This window comes from Anabrus simplex, chromosome 9 (genome assembly GCF_040414725.1).
Source record: "Anabrus simplex isolate iqAnaSimp1 chromosome 9, ASM4041472v1, whole genome shotgun sequence".
In the NCBI taxonomy this organism is placed as follows: domain Eukaryota; kingdom Metazoa; phylum Arthropoda; class Insecta; order Orthoptera; family Tettigoniidae; genus Anabrus; species Anabrus simplex.
The window spans coordinates 94354058-94372186 of NC_090273.1; the positions used below are offsets into that span (position 1 = coordinate 94354058).

Consider the following 18129-nt stretch of genomic DNA (forward strand, 5'->3'; position numbering starts at 1 on the left):
CACACACACACTTATAAAGACGGTGATCAATTGACAAGGAAACGTGAAAAGCCGCATTTTATATACACTCAGGGAAGGTTCGAGAGCATTCAAGACTAATCAGGACACAACCTCTTAATGTTTATTGGCAGATTCAAAGTGAACAAGAAATGCGGGATTGGTTGAAAATTAATTACCAAAATTTATGATTGGTCCAATTCAAAACTGGCGGAAAGAAAAGGAAGTGTTGCCAATCTAAAAATAAATGAACATAGATTCAGTTACAAAAACCTAGAAATACGAAAATTGAAAGTTCTTTCACCTTGCACCAGAGTGCATGATCAGAGGTTTCTTTTGATAGCGTCATCTGTAGAAAAGTGTCAGAACTTCTTGATATATAGCAGAACAAAACAAGGAGAAATTTAATCAGTTTAGGAAACTACGCAGTAACAAAATTACTTAATATTTCAGTGGTGACATCTTCTGACTAAAGTTCCAACTTCATGTGGTATCAATTTTATCTTTTGCCCGATAGAGGAGTTCATTAAGGCACTTATTATGAATGCGCGGCGCTGAGGTGTACCTCCCGGTACAACAACAACAATAATAATAATAATAATAATAATAATAATAATAATAATAATAATTATTATTATTAATTATTAATAATTAATTATTATTAATAATTATTAATAATATTATTATTATTATTATTATTATGTCCGGAGGTTTCGTGGAACGCAGAGGTGAAAGAAGGCGCGGTCGTGAATAGGTGGACAGAGAGAAGAGAAGATGAGAGCATAATTTAAAACACTAAAATTACCGGGCGAGTTGGCCGTGCGGTCAGAGGTGCGCGGCTGTGAGCTTGCATCCGGGAGACAGTAGGTTCGAATCCCACTGTCGGCAGTCCTGAAGATGGTTTTCCGTGGTTTCCCATTTTCACACCAGACAAATGCTGGGGCTGTACCTTAAGGTTACGGCCCCTTCCTTCCAACTCCTAGGCCTTTCCTATCGCATCGTCGCCATAAGATCTATCTGTGTCGGCGCGACGTAAAGCCATTAGCAAAAAAAAAAAAAAAAAAAAAAAAACACTAACATTTGAAATTATTTCTTTCCTATATTTTTCTGACTTCAAACTTTGATAAACAGTCTGAATGACCAACAACAGTTAAATGGAATAATAACTTAAAGTCAATAATAAGTTACAGTGAAGATGATTTTCGATACAATAGTTCAGAAATCACTGAGTATGGTAGCTCTAAAGGTACACCATTTCAAAGAGCATTTTTGTTCCACTCAATTACACTCTAGGAGACTGAGTTGCAAAACTGACAACAGTCCAGCCTCTCAAAGGCACAAGTTTCTTATCCGAATTTTGCACGAGATAACTTCGAAAACGGCATTCGCTGTCATTTCTGCTCGAGTCTGATCCACACTTGTCTATGAATAACTAGAATTTAAACAGGAGCAATGAGTGCCCATTCTAAATGGCCTAAATGTACAAAAGAAAAGGTGTAAGAGAATCGGCCATGAATAACCCGAAGCATATACTACAGCGGGTAACTAGATGGCGAAATATTAAGTTCCAAAATAGAGTTAAGGAGACTTTTAGGAAATCATAGTCGCCCCCGTACTAAGTTGAATGGGAATTATAGAGGGTGAACACTCTTTATTCCCTAAGTTACATATTTCCAAGCAGGGATTTGACAAGAATCCTTAGACTTGCCTGAAAATTTACATTTAAAAGGTGGTATTAGACTTCAGAAATTTACATTAAGAAACAATTTTTAAACCTTCCCCTCAAGTTAATTTTCTGGAGCTATCACATATTTAAAAGATGTCTGCCATTACCTTGAGCTGGTGGACCTTCCGAGGACGGGCAAGCCTGCCCCTCCCTCCACTTACACCGTATGCACTAGACCGGAGCGAGGAAGATGACACAATGACAAAAAAAAAAAAAGAACGCCCAGCTTATATAGCAACTCAGGGGGAAGGTTCTCGAACTGTCTTGACCTAGGCAGAATGCCTGTACACACCCCAATTTCAATTGGCTATAAAAATTTGATTGGTCCATAACATAAGGAATAAGGAAGCCTTAGTAGTATTGACAACTTCAGCACATTTAAAAAAACCTATCTACAAACACTAAAGGTTTACCACAATAGAAATTTTAAACTTCTCTTAGAAATTAATAGTACGTCCTCCCACCAGGGGGGGGGGGGGGTCACATAAGTCGGTTGTAGAGATACCTGAAGATTAAAGGTCCAAACTTCTTTAGATACACAGTTCAGGATTTACATCACAGGTAGCCTTCTAGAAAGCGCGCGGTTCAAATGCACGGAGAAAGTGTACCTCCGGAATAATAATAATAATAATAATAATAATAATAATAATAATAATAATAATAATGGCGTCTCCGAAGACCGTAAAAGTAGTTAGTGGGACGTAAAGCAAATAGCATTAATAATAATAATAATAATAATAATAATAATAATAATAATAATAATAATAATAATAATAATAAATAAACACTACTTAATGAAACTAGCGTCTAACTATCTAAGAATACCTATAATAAGAATATTTAAATTAAAATAAGACATTACAATACAGTAATAAAGCCAGAAGTCTCTATACTACGGAATAGGCCTCATGTAGCCTGCATAGGAGGAGAAATGGAAGAGCTAAAGAAAAACGAAAGGACGATTCTGATAAAAACTTCGGGACCACTGAAAACGGAAAGAGTTCATGTACAGGAAGAACCAAAATATCTATAAGATCGAAGAAAGCGAAAAATGTCGGATAGAATACGAGAAAGAGGAGAGTTAACTTTTTTGGCGACGTAATGAGAATGGACGACAACACTCGCCTAATTTTTAAACATGTTTACAGGATTGAGAATGGCAATAGGTGGGTTCAAGAGATAAAGGGCATGGAGGAAATAGGGATAACTGAAGACATGATACAGGGCAGAACAACTTTTAGTAGATCAATAAAAGATTTTAAGAGTTTCCAGGACAAAGAAAGCAAGGAAAGTACATCTGGACGGAAGAGCGGAGGAAACAAAGTTAAAGATTGAAAAAATATTGGGGAGCAAGGAAAGAAGCGGGAATTAACTAAAATAATTGCAGTGAGTTACTTCACGTAATCCTTCAATGGCCAAATTCGAAAGAAATCAAAATGAAATGGCGTATGGTTTTCAGTGCCGGGAAATCCCAGGATGGGTTCGGCTCGCCAGGTGTAGGTCTTTTGATTTGACTCCCGTAGGAGACCTGCGCGTCGTGGTGAGGATGAAATGATGACGAAGACAACACACACACCCAGCCTCCGTGCCAGGGAAATTAACCAAGGATGATTAAAATTCCCAACCCTACCGGGAATCGAACCCGAGACCCCTGTGACCAAAGGCCAGCACGCTGACCATTTAGCCATGGAGCCGGACATGCGAAAGAAAAATAAACAATTACTTACAGAATATACAACATATTATTATTATTATTATTATTATTATTATTATTATTATTATTATTACCGTGTTTTGGTGGATCGCAGAGAGGTGAAAGAAGGTGTGGCCTTGAATGAGTCTAACCACGACATCAAAGATATTAATTAAAACTTTAAAATAAAGGTTATATTTCTTTCAAAAAACAAACTTAACAAATTTTCACTAGGTGAAGTAACAATGAAATCTCAGGTACAATTCCAATTCAGTTACAAGGGTGGAACACCCCACAATTGGGAATTTAACAACTTTGGGCTTCAAGCCCCAGATTTACAAGTATTAAGCTTCAGGCTCCAAATTTACAAGACACAGTGTTCACGAGCACTTGACTCCAACAGTAACAATGTACAGGCTTCCAAAGGCACCCCTCAATATCATAGGAATCTCAGAAAAGAGCTTACATGCTCTCCAATTTCTTACAGCCTACTCAAGGCAACATTACATCAAAATCTTACAATCTCTGGCCTCTCAAGGCACGATTTACAATGGAAATAGTTTTACACAGGGGTGTCTATTACCCAACCTACTGGGCCTTCATGGAAAAAGAATAACAAGTTAAATTAATGGCCTGAACACAAAATGAATGGAGGTGTATGCTTGCACTCCCAAATAAAGAATAAAACCCTAACGGGGCTCTCGGCCCAGTGATACAGGGGCTAATCCCAAGCTATTGAGGTGACACGAAAGACGGTTAATTTAATGCATAATAGAAAAGAAAAACAGTTACAAAGTCGTAGTCACCTCGAACCAAGTTGAAGGGGAACTCGAGAGGGTAAAGCACTCTATATCCCCGATTTACAGTTAGACTTTATGAAATTTTACATTATCCGAACAAAAATTTACATTTTAGAAAATGTGGGTTACATAGTTAGAAACTCAGACCTTCCCCTCGTGTAAGTCTGCGGAGGTAGCTACAGAAAATAGAATTTAGGTGGCCAATACCTGGCTGTTGTTCTGCCTGCCGAAGAATGAGGCGCCTCGCCTCCTGTCTTAACACACACACTCAGAAAGATGACGATCAATCAGACAAGGCAGCCAGAAAACCCTCAGCTTATATACCCGAAGGGAAGGTTCGAGAGGATTCTGGACTAGTCCGGACACACCCTCTCCATTTTATTGGCAATTTCAAAAGTTACACCCAGAAAACAAACAAGAAGCCTGTGATAGGCTGAAAAATAAGTACAGAAAATTCCTAATTGGTTAGATTCAAAACTGACAGAAAAAGAGAGAAGTGTTGCAAACCTAACATTACATAAAAAAACAAATGCAAGTTGAGAAAACCTATAAACACAAATTTTATTTCAATAACAAATTGTTCTTCCTTGCTCCAGAGTGTGTGACCTCAGCTTTGTAATGACATCTATGGAGAAAAGTTCAAACTTCTTGAAGTATACAAACACGAAGCAAATAAATTCAGTCAGTTTGGCCAACTTCACAATACACAATTACTCAATACTTTAGTAGTGACATCTTCTGATCAATGTCCCAACTTCCAGTAGTAGCAATTTCACATTTTGGTCGATAGAGGAGTACATTAAAGCGCTTCATTTGAATGAACGGAGTTGAGGTGTACTTCCCGGTACAATTATTATTATTATTATTATTATTATTATTATTATTATTATTATTATTATTATTACTATTATTTCTCCGTTATAGTCTTCTAGGGGCCACGAGACAATTTCAATGCTTCATCCTTTGTTGTTCCTTCTTTCTCCAATACTCCTTAATCTTCTCACTATGCCTCCTTTTCTTCGCCTCAGACCATTTTGATCCTGTTTTCTTTCCCTCGCGATCTGTTAAACCTTCTATTTTTAACACTTTCTTTTTAAAAAATATCTCTCTCTGTTGCTTCTTCTCGTATGCTGTTTCTTTCCAAATATTTCTTGACTTCATGAATCCAGGTTGTTGTTGACTTCTTGTTCCAAAGATGTTTGAAGACCTCTTTGGTTAATCTGTTGTCATCAATTGTGTATAAATATTTAAAAAAAATATAAATCGCCTTTTCCGCATTTTATCTGTTATGTTTTCTATTTTCCGGTATGTTTCATCATTACTTCTTGATTTCCAGAGGTCTATAGTTCTTAGCGGGTCGAGTATTTTCCGTATAATTTTTCTTTCAAGTACTTCTAATTTATTCAGCTTATAATTAAGTACCAGACATTCACTCGCATTTAGGCATTCCGGTTTAACTACTGCGTTCTAGTGCTGTATTTTGAGGTTTTTAGATAAACACTTTTTGTTGTAGATATTCCTAGTTATACCGTATGCTCTTTCCACTTGTAGCCTATATACTTTCTTCTACAGCGGATTTTTCCAAAACATTTTCTTGAATTGTTTCTTCCAAATATTTTATTTCTTTGCCTTCTTCTTTTACTAGAAATTCTGAAGCATATTTTTTATTTGTCATAAATTTATTTTTTTCTACAGAAATTCTTAAACCTGTTCTGTTTTTCTCCAGGGCCATTTGGTTTGGTTTTGGTTTGGTTTATTTTCGTGAAACAATTATCTAAGACATGTTACTTACGATTAGATAATTTTCAATGAAAATAATAAAACAAATCTTTCTACTATTTAACATGCTTTTCTCCCTGAAAATTCCGATTCGCTTGGTCCCTATGTGATAGATAGATAGATAAAATTAATGAATAAAATATTGCTAAATATTATTTCCATGAGTTAATAGCACATGGCTGCATGTAAAAGATGATCAGTTTTGCTACAGACTCTTCAACGTGACAGCTTTATTTTCTTCTGTATGGATTGCAGCGCAATGCGCTCATAATGTCTTACTTTGTTGATTGATATTCGCGTCACGTAGTCTTCCCACTTACGTGTATCTATGCACTCTCACTCTTAAACCTTATAAGGAGAACGCTTTCTGCATTCTCTGCCTTGATGCACATCGATTGCTAAACGAGTCTTGCAACCGCACTGCGCAGATTTGTTCAGGTTAGGTTTCACCAATGGAATGGTGTTTTGCTGTATATACAGCACAGGAGACCTAACAAGATATCGATGGAGTTTGGTACCATAAACCTTCCCCTTTAAGCAGCCAACACCATCAGTAAGATAAAACCGGGCGAGTAGGCCGTGCGGTTAGGGTCGCGCAGCTGTGACCTTGCATCCGGGAGATAGCGGGTTCGAACCCCACTGTTGGCAGTCCTGAAGATGGTTTTCCGTGGTTTCCCATTTTCACACCAGGCAGATGCTGGGGCTGTACCTTAATTAAGGCCACGGCCGCTTCCTTCCCACTCCTAGGCTTTTCCCTGTCCCATCGTCGCCATAAGACCTGTCTGTGTCGGTGCGACGTAAAGCAAGTAACAAAATAAAAAATAAAAGGCTATCAATGAAAGAATCTCAGTGGCTTGGTTTATGGAAAGCTAGGCATACAGAGCTCGTCCAAAAAAATACTAGCAAAAGGAATGCTTTTTTTAATTTAGGAAAGGATATTATATTTTACTCACCGTATCCAGATTAGGCTAAGTATTTCAGTGTCTGATATAATGCTAATTTACCCAAATGCTTTGTCCCGTCTCTCACCCACCTGTTGTAACTTTGTTGTGGTCTGCCTTGACGGTTCCCCCACCCTTTGCGCAGGCGCGATGCGACGCCAGTAGCGATGGGCTGGTGGCGCTCACTCCTGCCATGCTGCGGGCCGAAGTCCTTGCCGCCTGTCGTCGCTACGTTCTGCTGTTGCTGTTGCAACGCGAAGGACGGCATGCACGACGAGGGGACGCAGCAGCAACAGAAAAGAGAGAATGGTGAGGACAACTTCGTCTTTCTGGAGGACTACGCCACCGATGAGAAGATCGTCAACCCGGTATGTGACATTTAAAGTACACTCCTTATTTTAAATTCGCATTGTGCAGGGCGAGTGGCTCAGACGTTTGAGGCGCTGGCCTTCTGACCACAACTTGGCAGGTTCGATCCTGGCCACAAGGTCCGTGTTCAGCATAGGAGGTGAGGCCGCCTGGTGCTCCTCCTACTCCCCCCCCCCCCTTCCGTCCCCCAATATCCCCCCCCCACGACCAAATGTCTCGCGCTTCAGGACACTGACCTTTAGGCGTTAGATATGGGATCCCTCGCCGAGTCCGTGGGAAATCAAACCCTGGAGGGTAAACTGATTAAACAAATAATAATAATAATAATAATAATAATAATAATAATAATAATAATAATAATAATAATAATAATAATAATAATAAATAATATAATATATTATATATATTATATATTAATATTATTAATATTAAATATTTATTATTATTATTATTATTATTAATTTCATGAACGTATTATCTACTATAGATATGAGCGTAGTTTTGTTTCTGGAACAGTTCTGGTTGTTCCTGTTCCGGAAAATACTATGTTCCAAATAACAGTTCAGGGTTTAGGAGGTGGGGCAGTCAGAAAATATAAACAAACCTCGTGTTGAAATAAAAATCCACAGCCTGTTTCCAGTCATTCAACCGGGTCAGGAATGGAGCCCCTATCTAGCGGCGAGGATAGGAAATGTGCCGGCTGCCGAAGCCTGTCGCACTCCTCTGGGGCAATGATTAATGAAATGAAATGATATTGGATAATGTTGCTGGAATGAAAGATGACGGGAAAAACCGGAGTAGCCGGAGAAAAACCTGTTCTGCCACCGCTTTGTCCAGCACAAATCTCACATGGAGTGACCGGGATTTGAACCACGGTATTCAGCGGTGAGAGGCCGGCGCACTGCCGCCTGAGCCACGGAGGCTGGTAAACCTCATGTTCATGTAAGCTAATTCGAAAATTAGTTTCCTCACTGCGAGTTTTATACTTCGTTTTAAATGGATGCGCTTTAGGGTAGTTTAGCCTAAACAAGATAAATTGGAACCTATCTTTATCCAGAGGGAACTGAGAGCAATATGAAATGGATCACAGAAATTCAGAGCGAATGGTTACTTGACGACATGATTATTTAGAGATTTACTTTTATAGGTGAAGCTGAATCTGTGGACCAAGAAATTTGCATTGAGTGACGTAAGTCTTTGACATCATTACATTAACTCATCTGACGCTATTTATACATTTAAAATAATTGATATCTTATAACACCTCTAATATATAAATAGCCTTAAATAGCACAACAAAAACATCCGTAGGCCTAAATCGCAGCAAAAATACACACGTGGTTAAACGCAGTGAGAATTAAAATGAACCAAGATTAATAATCTGTGTCATGCATACCTACCGCGGATTCGCTGTCTGTCGAATTGCTGACTAAAACGCGCGCCTCTTACAGCTTCATATTTCACGGGTTCCCTCCTCTGATCCCATGGTGCCCATCCAAATCAAAACCCGTTTGCGACCCCCTTGTGTGCCCCCGATGAAAGGTGGGACCGCCGACCCGAGTGTCCTATGTCCCCTGACAGCTGGTTTGTGTTGTGGATTGCTTGATTCAACTGTTGAGTAAGTGCGAATTTATAACTTTAATTGTAATTGTGTCATGAAGAAATCCTAATTTCCAGCACGAAATGAAATAGTGGAGTGCCTAGAGTGGGTATTGAAGAGGTATTCGATAAATATGTGTGGTAAATTGAAGTATACCGTGACACGGAGGTAATTCTGAGAGAGTTTTGAGGTTCGTGAGGGAGGGGGATGCTTTTTGTGTGGGGAGGGGTGCGTCGTGAAGTATTTAAAGGGGTAACTTGATATATGTGGAGGGGAGGTGGGAATTGGAACGCTGTGTGGGAAGGTTATACTTCTTGGTTGCCATGGACTCAGTTACCCAATCCATCGTGTGATCCTGGCTTCAACTGGCTGCAACTTGCTTATTGTGCTGCTAGCCGTGATGAGTGTTAGACGTTATAGACGTAGGTTCCTCTTTATAGAGCTCCAAAATTATTTCGATGGCAATGCTAATGGAGATGGTATAGCAAAGTCACCTCCGTACAGGCCATGAAGGCCCTTGTAGGAGTGGAAGGTAAAGGCTTCCACCATTGTTAACCTCGGCACGTGATGGGGTAGAGTGGTTAGCTCTACGCCCGGCCGCCTTTGCCCCCAGGAATTAACCTGGTACTCATTTTTGGTGTAGGCTGAGTGAACCTCAGGGCCATATGCACCTCCGGAAGTGGAAATCTCGTTTCTTAAATTTTACGAAATTTCCTGATGGGGATTCGAACCCACGTCCTTCCGAGCGAACCGAGCACGCCTTTACCGCCTATACACTGGTATAAAATTGACCAGTCTGATTAATCTGAATTATGGGTTGGGATATGTTCCTATCTTACTTAAAGGTTGGTGATCATGGAAATATCGTTTCCGATTCATTGCTATGTATTTTTAAGGATGTTCCTACTGAGTGGAATGACATAACAGGGTCATTTATTGGACATATGTCATCGTGCTATGCTGTTGATACTAATCGTATCGACGCCAATATATTACATTGGTTTTCTAAGAGGAAGGCTAAGTATTGGGAAGATTATTTTTTGTGTATGATAATAAATGTTAAAAGTGAAGAGTCTACTTTAGCCTGGAGTCATAAGGGACATGCAGTATTATAATATTTGAAATACCAGTTTACTAGTAAGTGAACGGTTTAGGACGATAAAGTTGGGGTGGGGTATTTGCGGTCGGGTACCGTAGGTCCACTGGGCAGATTTTGCCGCGTCGGAATATTTACCGTCGCCACGTCAAGAAATTCGCGTGCTCTTGCACACTGAGCTGTAAAATTCCCGCCGCTTGTCAATTCAGTTACAAGGAGTTAGAGATAAAATATGCGCTATTAACCTTGTGTGTGCCTACCGAAGTTTCACTCTGTCTAGTGTGTAATGAAGCTGAATTTACTTTATGCATACTTCTGTAATGCTTTTTTTAAAAAATAAATACTATTTGTTCGGGGCGTAGACCTATAGAGATATTTTGCCTCTACTTGCACCATGTGATTTGAACCTGCGTATAATTGGAATGGAGGAAGTATAGTGTGTTGTGTGTGAGGAAAGGAACGTTAAGGACGACACAAACACCCAGTCCGCAGGCCAGAGATATTAATCACTTACAATTAAAAACCCCTGACCCAGCCGAGAATTGAACCCGGGGTCGCCGGGTGACAGGCGGACGCGCTTTCCCCTCTGCAATGCAGTAAACTTTGTATAATACAGAATGGACCAACAAAAAGTTCTTGCATTCTGGTTATTCTGTCGCCGAAAGAAGGAGAAGAGGAAAGATCTTATTTGAATCCATCCAATCAATGAGAGAAGAGCAGAAATTATAGCTTTTTGTAATATACATTTAAAGCAGCAGGCTGTAACTCCGCTAAGTGTGTAAGCCTAAGCACCAATTTGATCACATGCGCTACTACCGGGACCAGCGTTGCCAACCGTACGGTTTGAACCGTATATTTACGGTCTTCAACCTTCTGTGTATGGTGTACGGTTCTCGAATGTCAAATGAACATTTTTTATTATTGGAAGTGTTCAGATTTTGTATGCAATATTATTTGTTCTGTTTAAACATACCTCATTTCCTGGGCATGTATGACGAGGCATCAATTTCTCCAGGGGATTCTCAAACTTTGAATGTTGAGATTCACCTTTGAGCTGGTTTCAGATTAGCCAATGAAACGCCTGAATAGTGTGACACGTGGGATGTTTCTGTCTCACTCTGAGGCCGGGATTACCCTACTTCAATCTTTATTAACTGTGGATCTCGCAGTCCTACATCTGTTCCGTCATTCTTGGATGAGCCCACTCAGTCAATCGTTTCTTAACCATTGTGAAGTGTGGTATAACATCAAACATGTAACAGTGCAGCGTCAACTTGTAAATCTAATGAATAATATTGTGATGTTCTTACACATTCTTTTGCGTGACATTGCAGTGCTTAAATTTCTTGTTGGGTTAGCTTACTGTGTAGGTCTATTAAAACACATTCACTGCCAAACCCGTATATATACACTGACTGACAGAGCAAATGCAACATCAAGAAGGAGTGGTTCGAAAGGGATGAAAGTTGGGGAAAAAACAGAGACGGCACAGACGAATAATTGATGTATATTTCAAACCGATATGCAGGTTACACAATGCGCACGGCATCGACTCAGTAGGATGTAGGACCACAGCGAGCAGCGATGCACGCAGAAACACGTCGAGGTACAGAGTCAATAAGAGTGCGGATGGTGTCCTGAGGGATGGTTCTCCATTCTCTGTCAACCATTTGCCACAGTTGGTCGTCCATACGAGGCTGGGGCAGAGTTTGCAAACGGCGTCCAATGAGATCCCACACGTGTTCGATTGGTGAGAGATCCGGAGAGTACGCTGGCCACGGAAGCATCTGTACACCTCGTAGAGCCTGTTGGGAGATGCGAGCAGTGTGTGGGTGGGCATTATCCTGCTGAAACAGAGCATTGTGCAGCCCCTGAAGGTACGGGAGTGCCACCGGCCGCAGCACATGCTGCACGTAGCGGTGGGCATTTAACGTGCCTTGAATACGCACTAGAGGTGACGTGGAATCATACGCAATAGCGCCCCAAACCATGATGCCGCGTTGTCTAGCGGTAGGGCGCTCCACAGTTACTGCCGGATTTGACCTTTCTCCACGCCGACGCCACACTCGTCTGCGGTGACTATCACTGACAGAACAGAAGCGTGACTCATCGGAGAACACGACGTTCCCCCATTCCCTCATCCAAGTCGCTCTAGCCCGGCACCATGCCAGGCGTGCACGTCTATGCTGTGGAGTCAATGGTAGTCTTCTGAGCGGACGCCGGGAGTGCAGGCCTCCTTCAACCAATCGACGGGAAATTGTTCTGGTCGATATTGGAACAGCCAGGGTGTCTTGCACATGCTGAAGAATGGCGGTTGACGTGGCGTGCGGGGCTGCCACCGCTTGGCGGCGGATGCGCCGATCCTCGCGTGCTGACGTCACTCGGGCTGCGCCTGGACCCCTCGCACGTGCCACATGTCCCTGCGCCAACCATCTTCGCCACAGGCGCTGCACCGTGGACACATCCCTATGGGTATCGGCTGCGATTTGACGAAGCGACCAAGCTGCCCTTCTCAGCCCGATCACCATACCCCTCGTAAAGTCGTCTGTCTGCTGGAAATGCCTCCGCTGACGGCGGCCTGGCGTTCTTAGCTATACACGTGTACTGTGGCACACGACAACACGTTCTACAATGACTGTCGGCTGAGAAATCACGGTACGAAGTGGGCCATTCGCCAACGCCGTGTCCCATTTATCGTTCGCTACGTGCGCAGCACAGCGGCGCATTTCACATCATGAGCATACCTCAGTGACGTCAGTCTACCCTGCAATTGGCATAAAGTTCTGACCACTCCTTCTTGGTGTTGCATTTGCTCTGTCAGTCAGTGTACGTTATTGAGCGCCGTGCCACGTCCATATACATACGTTTTGGTGCAGTGTGCACTTCACCGATCTCACAAATAAACGCGAACCGGGCGAGTTGGCCGTGCGCGTAGAGGCGCGCGGCTGTGAGCTTGCATCCGGGAGATAGTAGGTTCGAATCCCACTATCGGCAGCCCTGAAAATGGTTTTCCGTGGTTTCCCATTTTCACACCAGGCAAATGCTGGGGCTGTACCTTAATTAAGGCCACGGCCGCTTCCTTCCAACTCCTAGGCCTTTCCTATCCCATCGTCGCCATAAGACCTATCTGTGTCGGTGCGACGTAAAGCCCCTAGCAAAAAAAAATAAATAAACGCGATATAGTGTCATGCTTTGAGATTCCGTGGGAATGCTCAAAGAAGTCCTGTACTGAAGATATACCACTCAATTACGCGTGTTTTGAAAGCGATCTGGTGTTATTTCAGCTTCTTTGGAGTGGAACAACTTTCCCGCTTACTGTAGCCATCATGGCGTCTTGAAGTATACATTCATCTCTTGTTGACGAAGAAATTGAATATTTCCTCATAAACTGTGCTTCTGGAGAGCTATATTTGATAATGAAGATGGAAAATATCTAAGTGGCGATATTGAACTACAGGAAAGTGCGAGACAAAGTAGTAATGATGAATCTCATGCGGAATTGTTACCACTTTCTCAGATAAATTATTTTCCCGCCAAATGTAAATGATTTTGATAATACCAGTTCTTTTTTTTTTTTGCTGGGAGCTTTACGTCGCACCGACACAGGTCGTATGGCGACGATGGGATAGGAAAGGCCTAGGAGTTGGAAGGAAGCGGTCGTGGCCTTAATTAAGGTACAGCCCCAGCATTTGCCTGGTGTGAAAATGGGAAACCACGGAAAACCATCTTCAGGGCTGCCGACAGTGGGGTTCGAACCCACTATCTCCCGATTACTGGATACTGGCCGCACTTAAGCGACTGCAGCTATCGAGCTCGGTCCCCCTGTAGGTGGGGGCGGTAGAATAACACCCACGGTATCCCCTGCCTGTCGTAAGAGGCGACTGAAAGGGGCCCCACGGGCTCCGAATTTTGGAGCGTGGGTTGGCGACCACGGGACCCTTAGCTGAGACCTGGCATTGCTTCCACTTACTTGTGCCATGCTCCTCACTTTCGTCTATCCTATCTCACCTCTCTTGGTCAACTCTTGTTCTCTTCCGACCCCGAAGCTATTAGGTTTGCGAGGGCTAGGGAGTCTTTCATTTTCACTCCCTTCGTGGCCCTTGTCTTCCTTTGACCGATATCTTCATTTTTCGAAGTGTCGGATCCCTTCGATTTTTTCCCCTCTGATTAGTGTTAATAGAGGATGGTTGCCCAGTTGTACTTCCTCTTAAAACAATAATTACCACCACCTATCGAGCTCGGTATTTTGAATGTTAAATAAGTAAAGATGCGGGACGATGACCTAGATGTTAGGCCCTTTTAAAAACAAGAATAATAATCATCAACATAACTAAAGATGCGGTTAACTTCTGATTTCAAAATGAAGCAGGTCCTTTAACACTCAAAAAATCGAAACTTTCTGCTAAAACACCCAGAAGGGAACAAAAGTACAGGTAGTCGTGGGAGAGCATAGACAGTGCAGGAAGTGACTGCGTCCTGATCAAACATCTGAAGAAAGGGCAGAGTGTTGCATTTTCTTACTTCTAGTAATACGTTTCAATATATTATGCACGCATTCTATTGAATTTTAGTGTATTTGGGTGAATATTAGTACTGTAAGGTTTTACGATAAAGAATACGGTTTATTTTGAATTTCTGTACGGTTTTCCAATTTTCGGAGGTTACATCGCTGACCGGGACATGGACGGTAAAACTACCGCCCGTAGTAGTGGCAGCACGTAGCTGCACAGAACCGCCAGCGACAAGTCTGCAGCACAATTTTTTCTTCCGCCCAGTGTGTTAGTTCCTATTCACCACTACTCGATCGATATGCCGTCGCGACAGGATCCGCCCATTTAACTCTTGATTTACCTTAAGACAATTATTATTCTCCACTTATTATAATGATAATAATTTGCTTTACGTCCCAGTAACTACTTTTACGGTTTTCGGAGACGTCGAGATGTCGGAATTTTGTCCCGCAGGAGATCTTTTACGTGCCAGTAAATCTATCGACACGAGGCTGACGTATTTGAGCACCTTCAAATACCACCGGACTGAGTCAGGATCGAACCTTCAATCAGAAGGCCAGCGCCTCAACCATCTTAGCCACTCCGCCCAGCCAATTAAGACAGAAATAATCATGACATTCGATGCATACGATTGGTTCATGTAACCAGTGCAGAAGTCTTCGGGCATTGTTGTGAAGCGTAGCGTATTTCACGATATCTTGGTCGGTGAATCATGGAACGTTCTACATACAATGGGCAAGTACAGTCCTTCAACTTCCGTCACACCTCCCGGCACCAGTCCAAAACAAGTGAGGCCAAGGTCGAACTTCTAGACTGGGTGGCCCTGTTGAAAGACGTTGACATCGTAATGAGATCCCATGTGAGCTTACCTTACGTTATCTACAATACGAAATGCTCCAAGTTTGGTTGTACCGCGTGGGTATGTGCTTCAAATAGCTCCTATTTTGATGAATTTTCTGAAGTACCATACATCCTCTTCTCATTAACCAAATTCAGTATAAATACATTCGCTATACTCAGAGACGGATCCAGGATTCCCTGCCGAAAGCAAAGGGCTAAATTAAAAAATATACCACAAAGTAAAAAAGAGTAAATGGGATATTTTACTTCCGTAGTGATGAAATTTCCCAAGTTTATTTTAAGGAAAGTGTAACAGTATAGTAAACAATAGTTACGGCAGTTTGATATTTATTTCCCCATAAAACTCCATTAAATACTGTTTAAAGTGCTACATCAACTTTACAGTTACGCATTAGCAGTTCACATCAATCAACATTTGACCAGTTAGAAATATCAAACCTTCGTAGTTTTGACTTAACAGATATTCAGTATTTATTGCCCTTTCCATAGGGATGTTTGGTAATACAATGCCATTAAGCCGGCTCTCTTCCATTGTACTTATAGGTTTTTAGCTTATGTAGGACTGAGAAACTTCTCTCTGTAGAAGCTGTCATGAATGGCAGGATGGCAAATTTTGTAGCAATAGTCTAGTATTGGGAAATAAGTCTTCATTACACAGAGCTAATATATCCAAATTTTGGGTCTTCTACTCTCTTCTGGATGAGACGTTGTCCAATTATCTCTCCATAGTGACATTTCTGCTCTTAATTCAGCACTTGTTGCTTCATACATCTCTGCTGCTTTAATAATTTCGTCTACGGAAAACTTAGAAAAATAATTGAGAATAACCCCTTTTTAAAGGGATCACTTCGTTAACATTATCACAGTTTTCTTAAGGGGTAAACAAAACGCAATAATAGCCCGAAGTATCCCTGAGGAACCTTAGTTAACACACTAATTCTTTGAGTTTGCTAGCAACAAATGCGTGGGAGACGGATTTCTTCGCCCATTGAAGCAGCCATGCCACTTGCTGCAATTAAAATGCCTTTACACTTTTCATCGGTATTTCTCATTATATTCAACCTTCCTATTACAGTACCAATGTAAGACAATGTGGATGATAAAAATATTGTTCAGGATCTTGCATGAACTTGCTTAGTTTCACAGTGTGGGCCAAAGAGTGGACAGCCATTTCCAAACCAACGATAAATTCACTTCTTCTCAAAGCCGCGCCTAAGCCAATAGATTTACTTTAGATCTCACTATCTGGATTTTCTTCCATTTGTTCAAGAAGCCTTACAACATATCACATGAGTTCCTGAACAATGAAGCTATCATATCTTTCTACCCAGTGTGTAGGACAAAATGATTTAACTTAGTATTTTTCGAGTCATGATATCGGGTTCACTAACATCACTCTTTGAAGAGCAGACATTCTTTTTGCAGAAATAGAAAAATGTTGTCAATGATGAGCTAATCCCCAACATATTATAATTAGCCTAATATACAACTTTTTCTTATGCACATGTTCAGTTGGTAGCTGAAGCGTTGTGTAAAATGGCAGTGGTTGCTCATTAAAAATCAGTGCTTTATCTGACATATTTGATCCGACATAAAATACCAAATATCTTAAAATTTAATAAAACTTTTAATTGCAAGTAGAGAGGGGGGGTGTCTAAATCCCCCCTTAGCCCTTCCCTGGATCCTCCCCTGACTGTATTGCTTATACGAGGATGACAGATATATATATTGTTAAATGTTGTGATAAGAATATTTCCTAATTCAAAACCGGAACAGGTGAATAATTTCAAGTACCTTAACAATGTGGGTTCTCCCAAGATGGTAGTATGATAATTGACATCGAATTAAGATGTAGCAAAGCTACACTTGCAGTTGCAATCAACTGTTTCTGTAAAAGATAAATTGGTTCTCGGACGAAATTATCTTAAGTCTCATTTCAGCTGTACAGGTTTGAGAACTAGGTGTTCATCATATCTTGGTCATAGACTGAAAGTATTTAGATACTAAAGTAGCGAGAATGGTTGCTCGTACAAACAGTTCGGAACAATGATAGAAAGGTACTCGAAATGTGAGGAGATGAGGGCTAAAACTCTACGCATAAACTGACTTCGTGTAAGTGTATGCCTTTTGCATTCGATCTGCAAGCCCCCAGTAGCAGCTACTTTCATTTAAGATTAAAATCACCAACCTGGCCGAGAATCGAACCCGGAGCCCTTTGAACTGGTTGCCACTTAGATGACCATTCAACCTATATATAACAGTAGACTAGATCTGAGGTTCCCATCATATTCAACTGCATCATGCCACTTCATTGTCTACCCAAGCGTAGTCCGTATCGCCCCCCTTGTATGTAAGTGTGCTATTATTATCAATGTGTACTATAGTTCAAATGTACAGTGGGCATGATTCAAGCGTGTGTATGAAAATAGAACACCTTACTATTGCCAAACAAATCGGTTGCAGAGGGGGTTATGCACCATGAAACATGCATTTTGTATTATGTTGAGACGATTCCGGGAAGAAAGTTTAGTCCGACGGTCTATCTGTGGGTCGCCCGCTGCTAAATCGGAGCAATTCATTTTACATGTACGGGGAGATAGATCTTAAAAGACCTTAAAATAAGGTTTCTCTTTTTAAGAGACTTGTTTCTTGAGACTGACAAAGGGACAATCCGGTAACTGTCAACTTGAATACAATTCTTGGCAACCGATATATTTTATTATATACATGGGGGTAATTTCCATGGACTTATAGGT

General features: G+C 41.3%; 1 protein-coding gene across 4 annotated transcripts in view; it reads left to right on the forward strand.

Annotated features, from left to right (window-relative positions):
- LOC136881317 (galectin-8) overlaps positions 1 to 18129 on the forward strand; it is a 366233-nt gene that overhangs the window by 161347 nt on the left and 186757 nt on the right. For all 4 annotated transcript variants that reach the window (XM_067154130.2, XM_067154126.2, XM_067154127.2 and 1 more), the window contains one exon: positions 7082 to 7304. In XM_067154130.2, coding sequence (XP_067010231.2) covers positions 7082 to 7304 — 223 coding nt within the window. The remainder of the gene's footprint in view (positions 1 to 7081; positions 7305 to 18129) is intronic.